General features: G+C 37.5%; 1 protein-coding gene across 2 annotated transcripts in view; it reads right to left on the minus strand.

Moving 5' to 3' along the window:
- Window positions 1-16,165, minus strand: part of LOC125230198 (Down syndrome cell adhesion molecule-like protein 1 homolog) — a 102,210-nt gene that overhangs the window by 2,324 nt on the left and 83,721 nt on the right. The window contains exons 5-7 of one of the 2 annotated variants that reach the window (XM_048135276.1): window positions 15,152-15,281; window positions 13,830-13,970; window positions 8,126-9,435 (exon numbers count right to left, since the gene is read on the minus strand). In XM_048135276.1, coding sequence (XP_047991233.1) covers window positions 9,287-9,435; window positions 13,830-13,970; window positions 15,152-15,281 — 420 coding nt within the window. In that variant the 3' untranslated portion in view covers window positions 8,126-9,286. Of the gene's footprint in view, window positions 1-8,125; window positions 9,436-13,829; window positions 13,971-15,151; window positions 15,282-16,165 lie in introns of those variants that run through there. The other variant, XM_048135277.1, reaches the window with a different exon arrangement.

A 16,165-nucleotide genomic window follows, 5' to 3' on the forward strand; every position in this document is an offset into this window, starting at 1 on the left:
TTCAACTTTATTTCATTAATAAAACTCTAAAGTCAGTTTGATAAATTGTTGCCAACTGTGGCGCCCAAACAGTTCAAGAGTATCAGAAGTGGGATCGTCCCCGTTTCACTAACCTAGTCTTATACCTTATACTTATGATATAAAAAGTATTGCCAATTATAAATTTGGTATAAACCGGAGTATTAAATTACAACCGGTAAGTGTCACAGTAAAAGGAGCAGTCATCAGGTACAAGCAGCCAAGTTCCTTAACTACCCTCACAAATTGAGGATTTAATAAAGCTTATTTTATATTTCCAATAATGGATGACTGTTCTTTTTTACTATGACAATATTAACAGCAAAGTAAATTTAACGTTCGCTGCCTATATCATGGACGTGCTTCCAGAAGAAAAGGCGACCTTAGCCTAAGATAATACTTTAATATAAAGTAAATAATAGCGAATTTAAAATTGCATTCAAATTATAGGTTTCGAGTGTAATCACAATTTCTACTAACCAGTATTTGAACGCCGCTTAAAAAATTTATACCTATTCTCATATACCGAGGGTTTACTGGTGAACCCGATAAGTTGAGCAAACTGGTTTTTGAAATTCGACCTATGTGCAATTTCCACAATGTTGTTATTTCAAGGACAAATTATCTCGATTTATCGGGTTTCACCAGTAAACCCGTGATATCAGCATGAAATAACCATTGAAAGCACATAAAGTCTGTGCACATACTAAACATATAAGAGACGGAACAACATGAATTCACTACTCATGCTTCCAACTATGATTTCGTCCGCATATTTTGACCACTTTTGAACGTGTAAAATATTTTTGAAACTTGCAGCTAAGTATGATACCTAGCTGCCTAGATATGAAGCTGATACCTAGATCAGATAATTTTATTGGAGTGGCCAAGAATACTTTTTAACCTCTTACAGAATATTATCTTCGGTTACCGCGATAGTTACTCATGAAATAAAACTATGGAAACGGATTAAATCGCGTATAATGAATTTAAAATACATCCCGACGTCCTGAGACGACCGACCTCCGATTCCTGAGGCCTGTGAAATGTCAAACTCCTCTACAAAATGCGGGAGTGTACAGGCTAGACTGTGAGTGCGGCCTGTCATATGTGGGACAGACGAAACGAAGCATTTCCACACGGGTGAAGGAACACATAGCGGATGTCAAGCACCGTCGGCAAAGGTCTGCAGTCTCTGAACATGTCATGGATAAAGTCAATCATGCTATAAAGTTTGACAAGCCTCTGGTTCTTGCTAAGGAGAAGCGATATATACCCAGAATGTTGCGAGAGGCCATTGAGATAAAAAAATATCCAAACTTTAATAGAGAGGATGGCTTTACTTTACCACCGGCTTGGGATCCAGTAGTACATCTGATAATGGAACAAGCACGACGAAGGCTGTGAGGCATTTGTGTTGTATGGTGTTGGACATTTGCAGTTTGTTCTTTGTCAATTTTGTGTAGATTAATTGGTTAATTATTTTTTAACATAGTAATGGTAAATTTTTTGAATATTGTATAACTACCTTTATTAATAGTGTGTGAACCTGCCTTAGAAATCTATATTATTTGTGGTCATGGTTCGTTAATATTTCTTGTATGTGGGTAGCTTTTGCACATTTTAATTTTTCCTTCACCCGTTGACCACGAACGCTGTAAAGAGTTCGAAACGTCGGGATGTATTTTAAATTCATTATACGCGATTTAATCCGTTTCCATACTCTTACAGAACTTTTTCAAAAGTGGTAAAAAAAAATGCAGAGCAAAACAAAATTGCGACACAATGGTAGTCAAGTAGAAAAGAGGTAGATAGGCCCGCCACAAAAACGTTTGTAAATAGGTACAATTTCACAGTCATGGTTTAAGTTGCTTCGAAATACTTGTGTCGCTCAACTTCAAAACTTGGGTAAATCCATTCTGCTTTAAGGTTGATTATCTTTCAGATCAACCTTAAAGCAAATGGATTTACCCAGGTTTGAAGTTAAGCGACACACTTGGTTGTGGTATGGGTAATCTACCTCTACCCCTATTCTATTACTAGAACTATCACCTGTGCTTTTTGGAAAGTTTGAAGCGGTGAAAACAAGCATTTGTGTAGCAAAAGCAACGTCTATACTACATACTGAAAATAATTTGTGAAATAAAAAGCTTGATTCTGTAGATTTAGATGGCATAAGTACTTAAAAATACACTAACGAATTAAATTTAGTGTAGGTACTGATATACAAGGCTCGCGCGGCAAACATACTACCACATGTATATGAATCCTAAGTTCTCGTAGGTACCTAATTAATGCATACAGGCCCCGTCAGATATATCCGACCGGTCGAGGTGCTCAAAATATCTGAACACGGACTAAATCCTTGAAAAGGATATTACTACATAGCCGACTGCCGCGAAAGCCCCGTGTAGGCCTTATAAAATGTATGTACATCGTAGGCACATTGAATGTTTCTCTCCAAAACATTTGAGGGCGTGCGAAGCCACAGTTACGAACAAACATACAAAGCGGACGACAAAGTTAAAACCCAAATACTGTAGATTTATGGAAAGATTCCAATTTAACAATTTTAACGGCAGTCCGATTTCCCGAAGATCCCATAATAAACACCTTTTTGACGCCGTGTCAAACACAACCGCTGTCACATAAACGCCACGTCTCCGAAATATGAAGACTTTACAACTTTATCCACATACCTACACGGAAGTGGTCTGTGACGGTTTAAACGATCGTTGGCGTTGAATCTTAGAAGCCAATAAATACATGATGAAAATCATTTTTTCTTGTTTGCCTTGCTATATTTCACAAACCTCGTGTAAAACCCATAGATTAAGCATTTTTCTAATAAGGAACCCGCATCGCCACACCCTTGCACCCCAGTCTTGACTCTCGCTCTCTATCTAAGTGCCTCTACGCTAGCGTTCAAACGGCTACTCTAATACAACCCTTAACTAGACACTTACAGTTTACTTTTGGAGGTTTAGCTGATTACTTTTGCGATTTTACTACAAATAGTATAATTATCTTGACTGAATTTGAGTTGTTAAAATTGGTTTTAAGATCCGCATCTAAATGCAGAAATCAAATATTTCAGTCGATACGAGTATAATTAAGTATGTTTATATCGACATTTTAGACAAGCCATTATCTTTTGCGACATAGGAACAGATCTGCTATACATCGAAATACTTTGGAGGGTTAAAATTTACTTGGATATGCTTATTTAACGTTACCTAAGTTTTATTCTGAATTATCATAATTTCGTACTGTAACAGGATTCGCGATAACACGACCAGAAGGCCAATATGCAACTGACAAATCTATAAAAATACATGCACATTATCAACCATCAAAAATCTCGTTCGTAACCTACAAAAAATACTATCGAATACATACCATCTCGAGATCCATGTTAATTATTCCATTTATATGTCAAATTAGAGGAAGATCTGTTAGTCTAAGGTGCGTGATTCAATGCACACACAGGCTAAATTTCACTCAAGTTTTTTGAAAATATATAAAACTGTTATTTAACATTTTGATGATTATACCAAGATCGGTGTTTAATCGGTAGCCACTGTAGCCAGACTAGCCAGGCCCTGTATAAAAAAAATGTAGTTAGTAATTGCAGTATGCTTATGTAAATCCGCAAACTCTGAAACTCTGTTCGCAGCTTTTAACGAACTTCCAAAAGCACTTCGGTATAACATTCAAAATAAAATAGGTACTTGAGTGGAATTTAGCATATAAATATAAAGTGAGAGTGCACGACACGGAAATAATTGACACGTTAGCACATTTACAATCGCAAGACGGACATATGATTAATTCACAATTATCGTACAAATACATACTTAGTTTAAAGGAAGCAAGCACAACGCAGTTTAGGAATAAGGTAGGTTACTGGCGGTTCTAGTAGCGTAGTGTGAAATGCAGGTAAAAGTTAAAGAAAGGACGCTACGCGCGAATAATTTAGTACATAAATACCCACCATTTTCGACCTTAATATTGCGGGCGATATCCCGCCCATGTCGGCAGTAAGGTCTGCGATACACATACAACATTACTGGCAAATGGCTGGCATGGCATTTTGTAAGTAGCTGCTATGCTAGTTGCAGTTGTGCAGGCTACAGGCATGTGTATCGCAGGCCTAAATGACACGGTCTAAGCGGAATAGCAATACCAGATCATAAAGACAGACAAAAGCGGATCAATGTACTAATTCTTCGTGCTTAGCGTCGTTAGTGTCGTTACTGTATATTTTTTATACTATACCTACCTGTCATATCATATGTTAGCATGTGGAGGGTGGTTGCATAAAAACAGTAAATCAGTCTGAAAGAAGTGCTCGTCTTTGATTAACGTTCCCTCCGACATGGCGCAGTCGGTAGGATACGAACCTACGCTCCCAAAAGGGAATCCGATTTCCAATCAGATGCTAATATATGATGTGTTCATTACTGTTCAAGAAATGGCAAGATTGGCAAGTACCGTGGTGTAGGCGAGAAAGGTGGATTCACAGAAAGGCAATGAGCTTTGGAAGGTAAAGAGAAGCGCAGCCCGAGTTTTAGAATATTTCACTTAATACCGTCTTGTACTTTGCATATATCTTCACGGTGATATGGGATTTTGTATTAATACGAATATTACCAAGTAAAATAAATACGAATAAGTGTGACGTGACACATTTCAATGTGTGTAGATACACTAACCATTGTGTAAACAACTAAACATGTCCTAATACTAAAATCAGTCACACTTGGTGTCCCCAATATAAAAATAAAAAAAAAAAAATGTCTATAATTTTCTGACCTCGGGCTACGAAGAAGGTAGGAAAGGATTTCACAAAATACATTCTGTTTGAAATATACTCTTCTAAGGCTTCCTGATATGCATGCTCGCCGTGTACAAAAATAAACAGCTCTACACTTCTATAACAACTATATTTTATGCTCTCACTTACCTCTAATGAATACTCTAGAAACTTGTTGTTTTAATACCCTCAAAAAGATAAATATTTATCAATGTGGCAACGGCCCAGCCACGACATTGGTCTAAGCGCGACAGCGTTGAGCGGCAGCCATATGTGCGAATGAAAAGTCCCATCGCTGTGTCTCGCTCAAATGTACGTATAATGTGTTTGAACGCACCATCTAGTAGTTATAATAATACTTTTATTGCCATTATAATAATCATAAAATCTAAACTTAAGAGTACTTAATACTTGCATAGATAATATTTATCTTTTTGAGGCATCCATTTGAGTTCCAGAGCATTCAAGTTTAAAATCACAATCTTCATTACATATGCTTCATTGCCTTCAAGTGTCGCACGGTTTCATTACACAATAGTCAACCTTTCAATAATATTGTCGTGTACTATCATGAATTTAACATTAACATGTGAGCGATACCTTAGATCAATAAAACATGATTGACATATAAAATAGCGTTAATTTAATAATCAGACATGTTAATCATTTTATGCCGACAAATTTCATGTTTAGACGTTATTTACGGAAAATGATTCAATCCATAAAAACTGTTAACAGGTTTAAAGTTCAAAAAGACTTCATTCAATAAAATTGGATATTTTAGAGAATGGATTATCTTGGATCAAACTAAGTCCATTCTATTTCTAGATTGGTTAGGCGACAATTTTCGTTAGTGTGGGTTTAAAAAAGCCTGATGACGTCATCATTGCAGTAGTTCTGAGAACACCAGTTCCATCCATTTTGGTTGACACTCAGATCTCTGGTCAACAAATCTTAACTTTCGTTCAATAGATGGCGCTGAATCTTGGAGAAACGCGAATGTACTTATTTTATAGTGAGTCATGCTTTACTCTTCTGAAGGTACATATGAACTGGTTACTGCACTACGATATAACCGCTTAACTACGAATCACAGTGCCGTGAATTTATGCTACGTTTTATTCGTTATAAAATTTCAATAGCCTTATACGATGCGCGTCTAAAAGCGTTGCAGTTTACTATGACGGTTTACTAAGAATTACATCATATTGTTAACAAGGCTATGTTCGCTACGCTGTATCGCTACGACGTAACGCGTAGTGCATTTCTTGTACAAATCGGAAGTTAATCGTAATGAGAATTTTATATCTGTCTATCGTGAGAAAGGATCGTTAACTGCGAGCGAAATCCATTGAAGTACTAGGGTTGCTAACTGTAACTGGTTGTCATACGTCATTTCAATGGATTTCGCTCGCAGTTAACGATCCTTGATCGTGAGATATCCGTAAACGAAATTGAAATCATATTCATCAAGCGACCTACAGTCGCCAGCACTATTTTTTATATCGTAGAAATATTGTACAAAAAGAAGACTGCATAAATATCTGACACACTCTTATGACTTTAGATATAAAATTGCGTCAGATATTTTCACGACCTCACTGTAGGTGAGATATAATTTTCGGTGACTGATAAGGTTGCAATTCCCATTATTTCAATACATATCTTAAAAGTCTCAAATTCTTGTGCGAATTGTTTGCAAGAAAAAACAACATGTTCATATACTTCCTTAGTTCAACCGTCATAGTACTCATAGTATATAGTGCGTAACTTAAGATTGCTACGCGTTTAGCTTTATTATGTACATTCCTAGCCCCGCGCACGTATCATATCAGTAAAAATAAATATATACAATCGCCATCAATTCCTTACATAATATATATAAAAATAAATAAATAATAACGCAAATAAATCACAGTATAAAATCATGAACAGAGCTGAGCGAAAAGTAATCGACTAACGATTAAATCGCGAGCGACGATTAAAAAGGACAATTAATTAGTTTTAATCGATGAGCTTCGATTAACGTTAATCGCGATTAAATTAATCGTCAATTTTGACGATATTTTTATTAAATCGATTAATTAGTCGAATAAAAAGTTAATCGATTAATGCCCATCTCTGATCACGAATAAATAAATGGCGTCTCCTAACTAAATTACTGAGATCTTTTCTTATAAAAATATATCTAATATTGCAAAAAATATATAATTAATACAATCCTTATTACTAACAATATAATTACTTGAACGGTAAGCAACAAGATTCCAAATTCAAAATGGCCGCCAGGGTTGCCAGGAGAGAAATAAATAAAGCGTTCAGTCAGACTTTTGCCTTAACTGTGTATAGTATATAGTTATCAAAAGTAAATGCAAGCATTATATAAAATTGTGACACAGTAAAATACTAAATTGTCTTTCAGTGATGGCAACCTCGACATTGATTATAAAAATTAAATGCTTACAATACTAAAGCGATCTCTCTCAATGGTAGATTTACGCTAAAATTACTCCAAACGTACACCAATATGCTATTTCAAGTAGTTTAAGTTTCAAATGAATGGATACATGAAAAGATACGCTTCATTCAAATACCAAATCTGGCCATTTAATTCGGTCCTGGACATTCATTCTATCCACGATGAAATTCAAACTTTATATTATAAAAACCGGCCAAGTGCGAGTCGGGCTCGCGCACAAAGGGTTCCGTAGCAGCAAATATAATAAACCAATAACTTAACCAAAATTACAGTTAAATCAACCTATCTCAAAAACTATAAGAGATACTTTGATCAAACCAAAAATCGTTGAAAGAGTTAATTAGCATGCATCACCTCTATTTTTTTTAGAATTTTATACCCCGTAGTTATAAAAATAGAGGGGGGGGGACATACTTTTTACGACTTTGAGAGCTGATATCTCAAAAACCGTTCACTTTAAGAAAAATGTTTTTTAGAAAACTTTATATCATTTTAAAAGACCTTTCCATTGATACCCCACACGGGTATGTACATCGAAAAAAAAATTTTCATCCCTCAGTTACATGTATGGGGGGCCCCACCCCCAATTCTTTTTTTTACTATTTAGTGTCATAATTTTGTAGCGGTTCATACAACACATATTCCCATCAAATTTCATCACTGTAGTACTTATAGTTTCCGAGTAAATCGGCTGTGACAGACGGACAGACGGACAGACGGACAGACGGACAGACGGACATGACGAAACTATAAGGGTTCCGTTTTTGCCATTTTGGCTACGGAACCCTAAAAATGGGTAATGTTAACATTAGACTTATATGTATTGACTGGGATATAGTATAGACCGTGATTACCTATTTCATTTTGTAGATCTCTCGATAAATATTACGACGCAGTTACATGCAAAATGATCACGGAAAACAAACATACATCCATGTAACTGCTTAAAATATCGGAAGATCGACAAAAATCAAAGAGGGATTCACGGTCTATATCCCGGTCCCGATCAACATAAGTCTAATGAAACTAACCGTGAGTCATTAAAAAAAGGCTTACGCTTATTTACTGCCTTGAAACGTCAATATTGGCGAGTTTGGAGTATAAACTTACAACAAGCACAGCAAGTTTCTGTTCCGCAACCTAGGGATATACTACGCACCGTCCTTATAAACTTGATATGTCCAGGTTACCCTTGAGCCATACTCGCTGTTTCGACGTACTGGGTGATACGGGAGGCGGTTTAAGACACATGCGAGGTAACATGTTTTGAAGTGTTAAGCAGCGTTTTAACTTAGTGTTCTGAGCGAGCATTTTTTCATTCGTACGCAGATGGAAACACTTGACTTTCAAACTTTTATCGGTGTACCAACGAACGTTACGGCCGAATGCTCGCAGAACTGGTCAGAACACTAACTGTAAACGCAGCTTTATGTGATGTTATTTTTGAGATGTTAAACATTATGTATGGCCTTTTATGGGAGATTTGGGCATAACAGAGCAACACAATTCACCATGCGATGCCATAAAACAATCAATATTGGGGTAAATCCATATAGGAATGGTAGAACAGTGTGAAAAGACTTGGACTTACTTGTGTTTCTTTATGTTAACAGCCATTTAATGTAATTTTATGTGATTATATAATTAAAAATGTCCATGGTACCCCGCATCTTATATTAAATCTGAAGTTATGGTTGTTTTTTTTCTTTTTGTAATTCAAGATAAAATTACTATCATTTGCAGATCTTTTGTTTCGCGGTGTACAATCGGTTACGGCAAAATGGTCATAAATACTTTAAAGCGCAGTTGAACGTACACTTGGTATACAATAGTCATTTTCCTAGTGAGCCCTTTCACCAAGGCATTAAAGACCTCACACACTCCCGTATCAACGTCCCACCTCATCGCTACAATCATGACAAATGTCCCGAGTCGGTGCGATAGAATATCCTAAGGTTAAGTATAGACGAGAATCAGACCCGCCGGGGTTTCCCGGGCCCCGGACACTCCGTGGAGCGGATAATGTTCCCGGGCGTGTCCCGGGGCACCGGATCCGTGTCCATGAATCCGGGGTTAAGGATTATGTTAGGCACTAACTCCATTATATCTTGCTCTTCGAACTCTGTTATACGTACCGTCACCGTGTGTGTCAATGTTTTGTGTCCGTCCAAGCGTGCGTTCCAAGCGAGTGCGATAGAGGGAAAGAAGAAAAATTGAATGAATAACGCATCACGGTTATAAAATGCATGCGGAGAGAACTCGCTTTTGGGCCGATGCGAGGAGTTGGAGCGAGTTTCCATTGGATAGAATAAAAAAATGTCCGCTCCACACGCGAAGCCGCAAAACATTATTGACATAATAAAACTCGTTATTACAGAAAGTCGATAAAAACACTACTCGCAAAAAGTTCGTGCGTTTTTCGTGTATGTGTGGAGCAGGCTTTAGAGCTTTTCGGTTTGACGCTCTGGGCATATTAGCAAATGAATTTCACAAGTATGGAATGAAATTCATCGCACTGATAGAACTAGGATTGCAACATAGCTCTACGCCAAGCAACTCTCTCAGAGTAAATTATGAATTTTAGAAAAAAAGCGTAATCGTAAAGCTTTACTAATTAATTTAAAATTCTAAAAGAATTGCTAAAGAGGCTTTGGCAATACTAGAAAACTATGTAAAATCACTTCCTTTGTATTTTTTAACTTCATAGTTGGTTGAATTCATGTCATTCTATCTCTTTTATACTAAGAGAAAAAAATGTGCTTATTTTTAAATAGATGTGATTTCATGCATAATCTTAGAAATTACTTATCGTCTAAATAATACCTATTATTCTTAAGGCCAGATCACACCGGCTGCGTTTGCGTACATGCACTTTAAACGCACGCGGTGTGACGTCTATCATACATGTCAATACATTACAATGAGCAGGGACAGTCAACCAATTGGAACCCTAGGCCACTGTAGAACTTTGTCATAGTGACGTTATAAATCAGATTGTAAGAAATCTCTTACTACTTGTCATTTTGACATGGTTGTAGAGTGGCCTAGGGTTCCAATTGGTTGACTGTTCACGTCTAAGCAAACGTAGCTGGTGTGAATAGGTTTCATAGATCTACAATAATAGTTCCGTAAGCGAGCCTTGGTTACTATAGTGACAGCATTAGAAACGTATATATTTCCTTACAATGGTCCAGATATAAGAGTGGTCCTAAGTCATAAGAATAGATAGCATTAATTTTATTAGATATATTTAAATTTAGTGTAAAATAATTCTGGTAGTAGGTTGTTATTTTGGTTGTTGTTGTAATAATATATATTGAAAAGTTTAAAAAAGGCTTTGTTTTGGCATCATGGGAATTAACTTATTTTATTGCTTTTACTTGATTCAAAAAATACATCAGAAAACAGGTTAAATCACAAGATTATATTCCATAGTGCATGTAATAGTTATATGTACAAAATATTGTTTTTCTTATTAAGTAGATATGTAGTAAATATCATTGAAGCGAATATATGGCAAGAATCAATTGTATACTAAAATTTAGTTATTTTATCAATTATTATTGTTTTTTTACTAAGGGCCGGTTGCATCAAACCGTCTGTCACCGTTAAAGCGTTCGTTAGATTTTATTGTATGGGATTTCCATTCTGCTACGTGACGATGATGTAAGTCTGTCAAAAGTGATATCTATATAAAGTGATATCTATATTATTAATTTGAATTGATGATTGATTTATTATTATTAAACTGCATATTACTTGCATTAAACATTTTAGAAAGCAATACTAGCATAACTATCAAGATATAAATGTCTTTTTTATAATTTTCGCTTTATTAGTCGTAATACATTTTACTTTCTAAGCAATAATTGACGCTCCGTAGTCCTTTGGTCCATACCCTACATTACCCTAAAACGGCGAAATTCCTATAGTGCTTTCAAAGTATGCTAAGGATGAAGAATTTCGTACGTTGACCCCACTGTTCTGCACGGGTAGCATGGTCGCGCGATAGACGATAAAATATCAGGCCGTCCCTATCGCACTATTAGTGCAATTTTTTTTTATCATTTATCGTCTGCGCCTGTCTATCGCACGTTGTCTGGGTCTATTGGGGGATGCGGGCTTCTTATGGCCCATTTGACCCCCCGAACTTGCCATATCTACGTGCTTGGACAGTAATAATTATAGTAAATTTCACGTTTGATAGACCTAGGAACATTTGGGTTAATGTACGAAATTATTCCTGCTTGCGCTAGCGCCCTTACTGTAGAATCTATATAATTATTGCTTTTCGTCCCTAGGACGTTAAAGGAATGTTTCTAATTTTATATTTCTAAGCTTATATACAGCCGGTAACTTTTAAATTTGGAAATTTTGCTTTTTGGTATAAGTTTTATAACTACTAAAATATCGACGTGTAGCACCCATCCCGTAGCGTAATTTTATATAATCTATATTTTATATTTTTATCAATTTGTTTTATACGAAAGCTATATAGGTATAATATTTAGAAACTTTATAATGGAAGAAGAAAATACTTATATCTATAACTTGGCACTAATCTTAAATGTAATATCACTAATTTATTATTTGAATTGAAGTTTAATATTAATTATATAATTTTAAAGTCTATAAAAGCAGTGCAAAGATATATTCAAAAATTACGTACAAATTTGTGATAGTCCTAATAAAGTCAAAATAGCTTTTCCGAATTGCAGTTGAGCTTAAAATTACTGCTACATCTTGCTTAAACATTCTTATTACTTATGTTACGTTATTATTGTACTGTAGCTTCAAATCACCATATTATTTTTGTTCCATAGGTACTTCAAAAGCCTATGTTATTATACTTATTATTTTGTAAAAAATCTAACTATCTTCTCTAGCTGTGAAGTTAAAGGCAAGAATATTTTTAATAATTATATTTTACAGGTAAATATTTGCTTCTTCACACTTATTTAGACTTCCATTGTTTATTTTCACTTAAATATGAATGCGAAAGTGATTAAATTTATCAAGACTATGCTGTTTTCTATATGTACGTACTTCGAGTTTAAGTTAAAAAGCTTATTATCTCGTGGAAAATGCTTTTTAAATATAAAATAGCGACTTGCCTATCTATCTACATCACAGGAAGCTTTGAGATTTGTCCTTACCCTTAAAACGTTTACATGGGGAACGACTATACTCAATTTTTTTGTGGTGGTTTTTTGATCACATAAGCCCATAATCAGCTAATCTAAATTATTTTCAAGCTACTTATTTACTCTTTAAGCCTAGCATCAACCTGAAAAGTAGCGTTTTATTTTGAAAATTGACTTTTTTATTAAATGGGCCCCCATTGTTCATTGAAATGGTTCCTAATATTCTTGAAAACTGGACCTGAACTGTACGAATTATGATCCAGTTTTAAAATTATTATTCGAGAAGCTTCGGTAGAGGCTTGTACAGTCACCGGCATAAGTGATGGTTTCTGTACCTTGTCACATTAACATCTTGTTTGAAATGTCATACGAAGTTGCCAAATGATTAGAAGCGACACACTACAGAAATCATCACTTATTTATCACGACTGTACTATAGCGTATAGACTCGTTAGGTGAACTCTATCCGCAGCACACTGATAACCTCTTCAAAACTGGACTTTTATAACCACTTCAAAACTGGATTATCGTAATCACCAATCTATTCAAGAAGCCTCGTTAAAACTTGTATGTATTAGAGAGCAGGCTTACCGAAGCGACGCCATCGCTTCTCAAACTAGTCACTCTTCAAAACTTGACTTTCCTAAGAACCTAGTCTATTCCCACAGGAAGTACAGCCTTAGCAGGTTTGTGCTAGGGCTGAGGCTCACCGGGGCGGCAAAGCTCGGCGCAAGTCCCGACCGATTCTTAAGCCTAACCACTTAGGGCCACTTGCACCAACGAAAATGGAGGGTTAACCCGAGAGTTAACCCACCATTTTATATGGAATTTGACAGTTGAAAGCCCACTAACCCTGAGTTAAGTAGTTGGTGCAAGTGGGCCTTATAGAGTCTAAGTTAACCTTTTCCCGAAGGAAGTACAGCCTCAGTAACGGTTTGTGCTTCACCTAGGCGGCACAGCACGGCCAAAACTGGACCATAAGCCGCCTAAAACCACTTAGAGTCTAAGTTAACTTATTCCCAAAGGAAGTACAGCCGTGGTAAAGGTTTGTGCTAGGGCTGGGTCTCACCGGGGCGGCGCCACTCGCGGCACAGCACGGCGCAAGTACCGACCGATTCTCAAAACTGGACCTTACGCCGCCTAAAACCACTTAGTCTAAGTTAACCTATTCCCAAAGGAAGTACAGCCGTGGTAAAGGTTTGTGCTAGGGCTGGATCTCACCGGGGCGGCGCCACTCGCGCACAGCACGGCGCAAGTACCGACCGATTCTCAAAACTGGACCTTACGCCGCCTAAAACCACTTAGTCTAAGTTAACCTATTCCCAAAGGAAGTACAGCCGTGGTAAAGGTTTGTGCTAGGGCTGGATCTCACCGGGGCGGCGCCACTCGCGGCACAGCACGGCGCAGGTCCCGGCCGCGAGCACGATGAGCGTTCCCATGACGACGCACACGGCGGCCAGCCACGTGCGCGTGTCGAAGTGCTCGGCGCCGGTGAAGAAGTGCTTATACAGCTCTGGGGACAGATTGTTGTAGTGTTAAACACGCGGGTTGGTAATACGAAGACCTATATATCATATCGAAAAAATAAAAATAATAATTTCATTAAACAGGTAACATCCGGGTATTCGAGGTGACAGCCCTGAATTAAAACTTAAATTGTAATACGGGTAGTGGTAATACGAAGACCTATAAGAAAAAACATTAAACAGGGTAGAGGGAACTTGACTGTAGTTAAAACAAAATATTTTATACCATGCACGAAATAAAACATCAGATAATAATAAGAAAAACATGGACAGAAGTTATTTTTAAATCCAATTTTCTATTTAATAAGTCAGGTAGAAATATATAAAGTAACTGAGTTGACCGCGACGTCGCTCAATTAGATTTCATATAATTCCATATTAGCAAGTCGGTCACATTCGTTTTGACAGTTCTTAAAAATAAACTGATTTGACTTGTAGGCCCTTAGTTACCTTTTCTTTTACCAAACTGGCAAACGATGCTGTTTTTTTATCATTTGCTATTTAGGTGCCCTTCCTCTACCTCCACTCGCTCTACCCTAGATCCGGCCCTGATTACGTATTACATTGCAGTAAGGGTAAACAGATAATAGAAATGCCAAGCTGCAAATTATAACGAATAACTTAGAACTATTTCTCAAAATCTGCCCCGCACAGCTAAACTGTGGAATGAATTGTCGCCTGCGGTATTTCCGGACCGATACGACCTTCAAATCTTCAAGAAAAGAGCGTACACCCATCTTAAAGGCCGGCAACGCACCTCCAACACCTCTGGTGTTTCGGGTGTCCATGGGCGGCGGTGATCGCTTACCATCAGGCGACCTGTCTGCTCGTTTGCCTCCTATCCCATAAAAAAAAAAAATCAATGATGTAAATCTTAAAAACAGTAATATTATGTAGGATAGTATTCGTTAACCTTTTGATAAATGGTTACTAGGCTCCGCCAGAGGGTCAGTGTTCACTATCAGCTGACCCTGAAGTTCGCAGAATAATGAGCCTACTTCTGAGTCGGAGCAAAGCGTTGAAACGGGCACCTTCGTCCTTCACGGGCAGTTCAAGTAGTCGTATAACTAACTGGCTGTGGCACTCGAAGCCACTAGTACAAAGTTATTTGGTACAGTTTGAAGGGTCTTATGTCATCAGTAGATAAGATTAATGAGTGCTGACTGACCTGCCTCCGGGTCGGAGTACAGCGTGGTGGCGAGCACTTCAACAGGAGGCCCGGAGCCCAGCTGGTTGTTCGCCCACACTCGGAACCAGTAGGACGCGTTCGTGTCCAGGTGGTATACGTCGATTTGCCGCTGAAATTTTACGATTGTCTCTTATGGCCACAGTATTCAGTAATAAATAAATAAATAAAATACGCGCCGTGTAATCGTACCCTTCACACATGTAAGCGGATGGGAAAGATTCATTCTCGTTCACTCATCCGATTATACGTTTGTTAGAAGAGCTACTACTGGTCCTTTACTGTGTTATGGGTAAAACGTGATCGATAATAGCTAGTCTATTATGGCCACAGTATACGACCAGTAATAAATAAATAAAATACGCGCCGTGTAATCGTACCCTTCACACATGTAAGCGGTTGGGAAAGATTCATTCTCGTTCATTCTCATCCGCTTACATGTGTTGCGTACCAACACGGCGCGCGTACATACATACCGCGCGGTATACGTTTGTTAGAAGGTCGTACTGGTCCTTTACTGTGTTATGGGTAAAACGTGATCGATAATAGCTAGCTGTTAACAGTTATATGTGATACATTTGTATAGTGAATAATTAACTGTAACTATCTGGTTGGCCTTGCAACTACGCTCATATATTTCAGACTAACCAGGAATGTAATGTTGTACTCTTCATGCTCTTTCAATACTTATGTTAAAGCTGATTGGCATTTAAGTGGATCCAATAACCTGAAGATGCTTTTAGTTGGTACGACCGGTTTCTCGTCGATATAAGCTAGCGGTAGCTGTGAGTGAAAGCTTTGATGGGATGCTCCCCCTTTGCCCGATACGTTGATTAGGGCCAAGATGATGCATGCTCTATCGCACGCCACGGTCCTAGGATAAGAGTGACATGACTGGACACTGACCGAGTTGGGGCTGATGTGGATAGGACTGATAGGCCGCTACGGCTCTAGAATCTCGTTGATGGGAGTGGCGGAGCGGTCCTGCGCAGTGAA

The sequence above is a fragment of the Leguminivora glycinivorella genome, chromosome 10 (genome assembly GCF_023078275.1).
Source record: "Leguminivora glycinivorella isolate SPB_JAAS2020 chromosome 10, LegGlyc_1.1, whole genome shotgun sequence".
Classification (NCBI taxonomy): domain Eukaryota; kingdom Metazoa; phylum Arthropoda; class Insecta; order Lepidoptera; family Tortricidae; genus Leguminivora; species Leguminivora glycinivorella.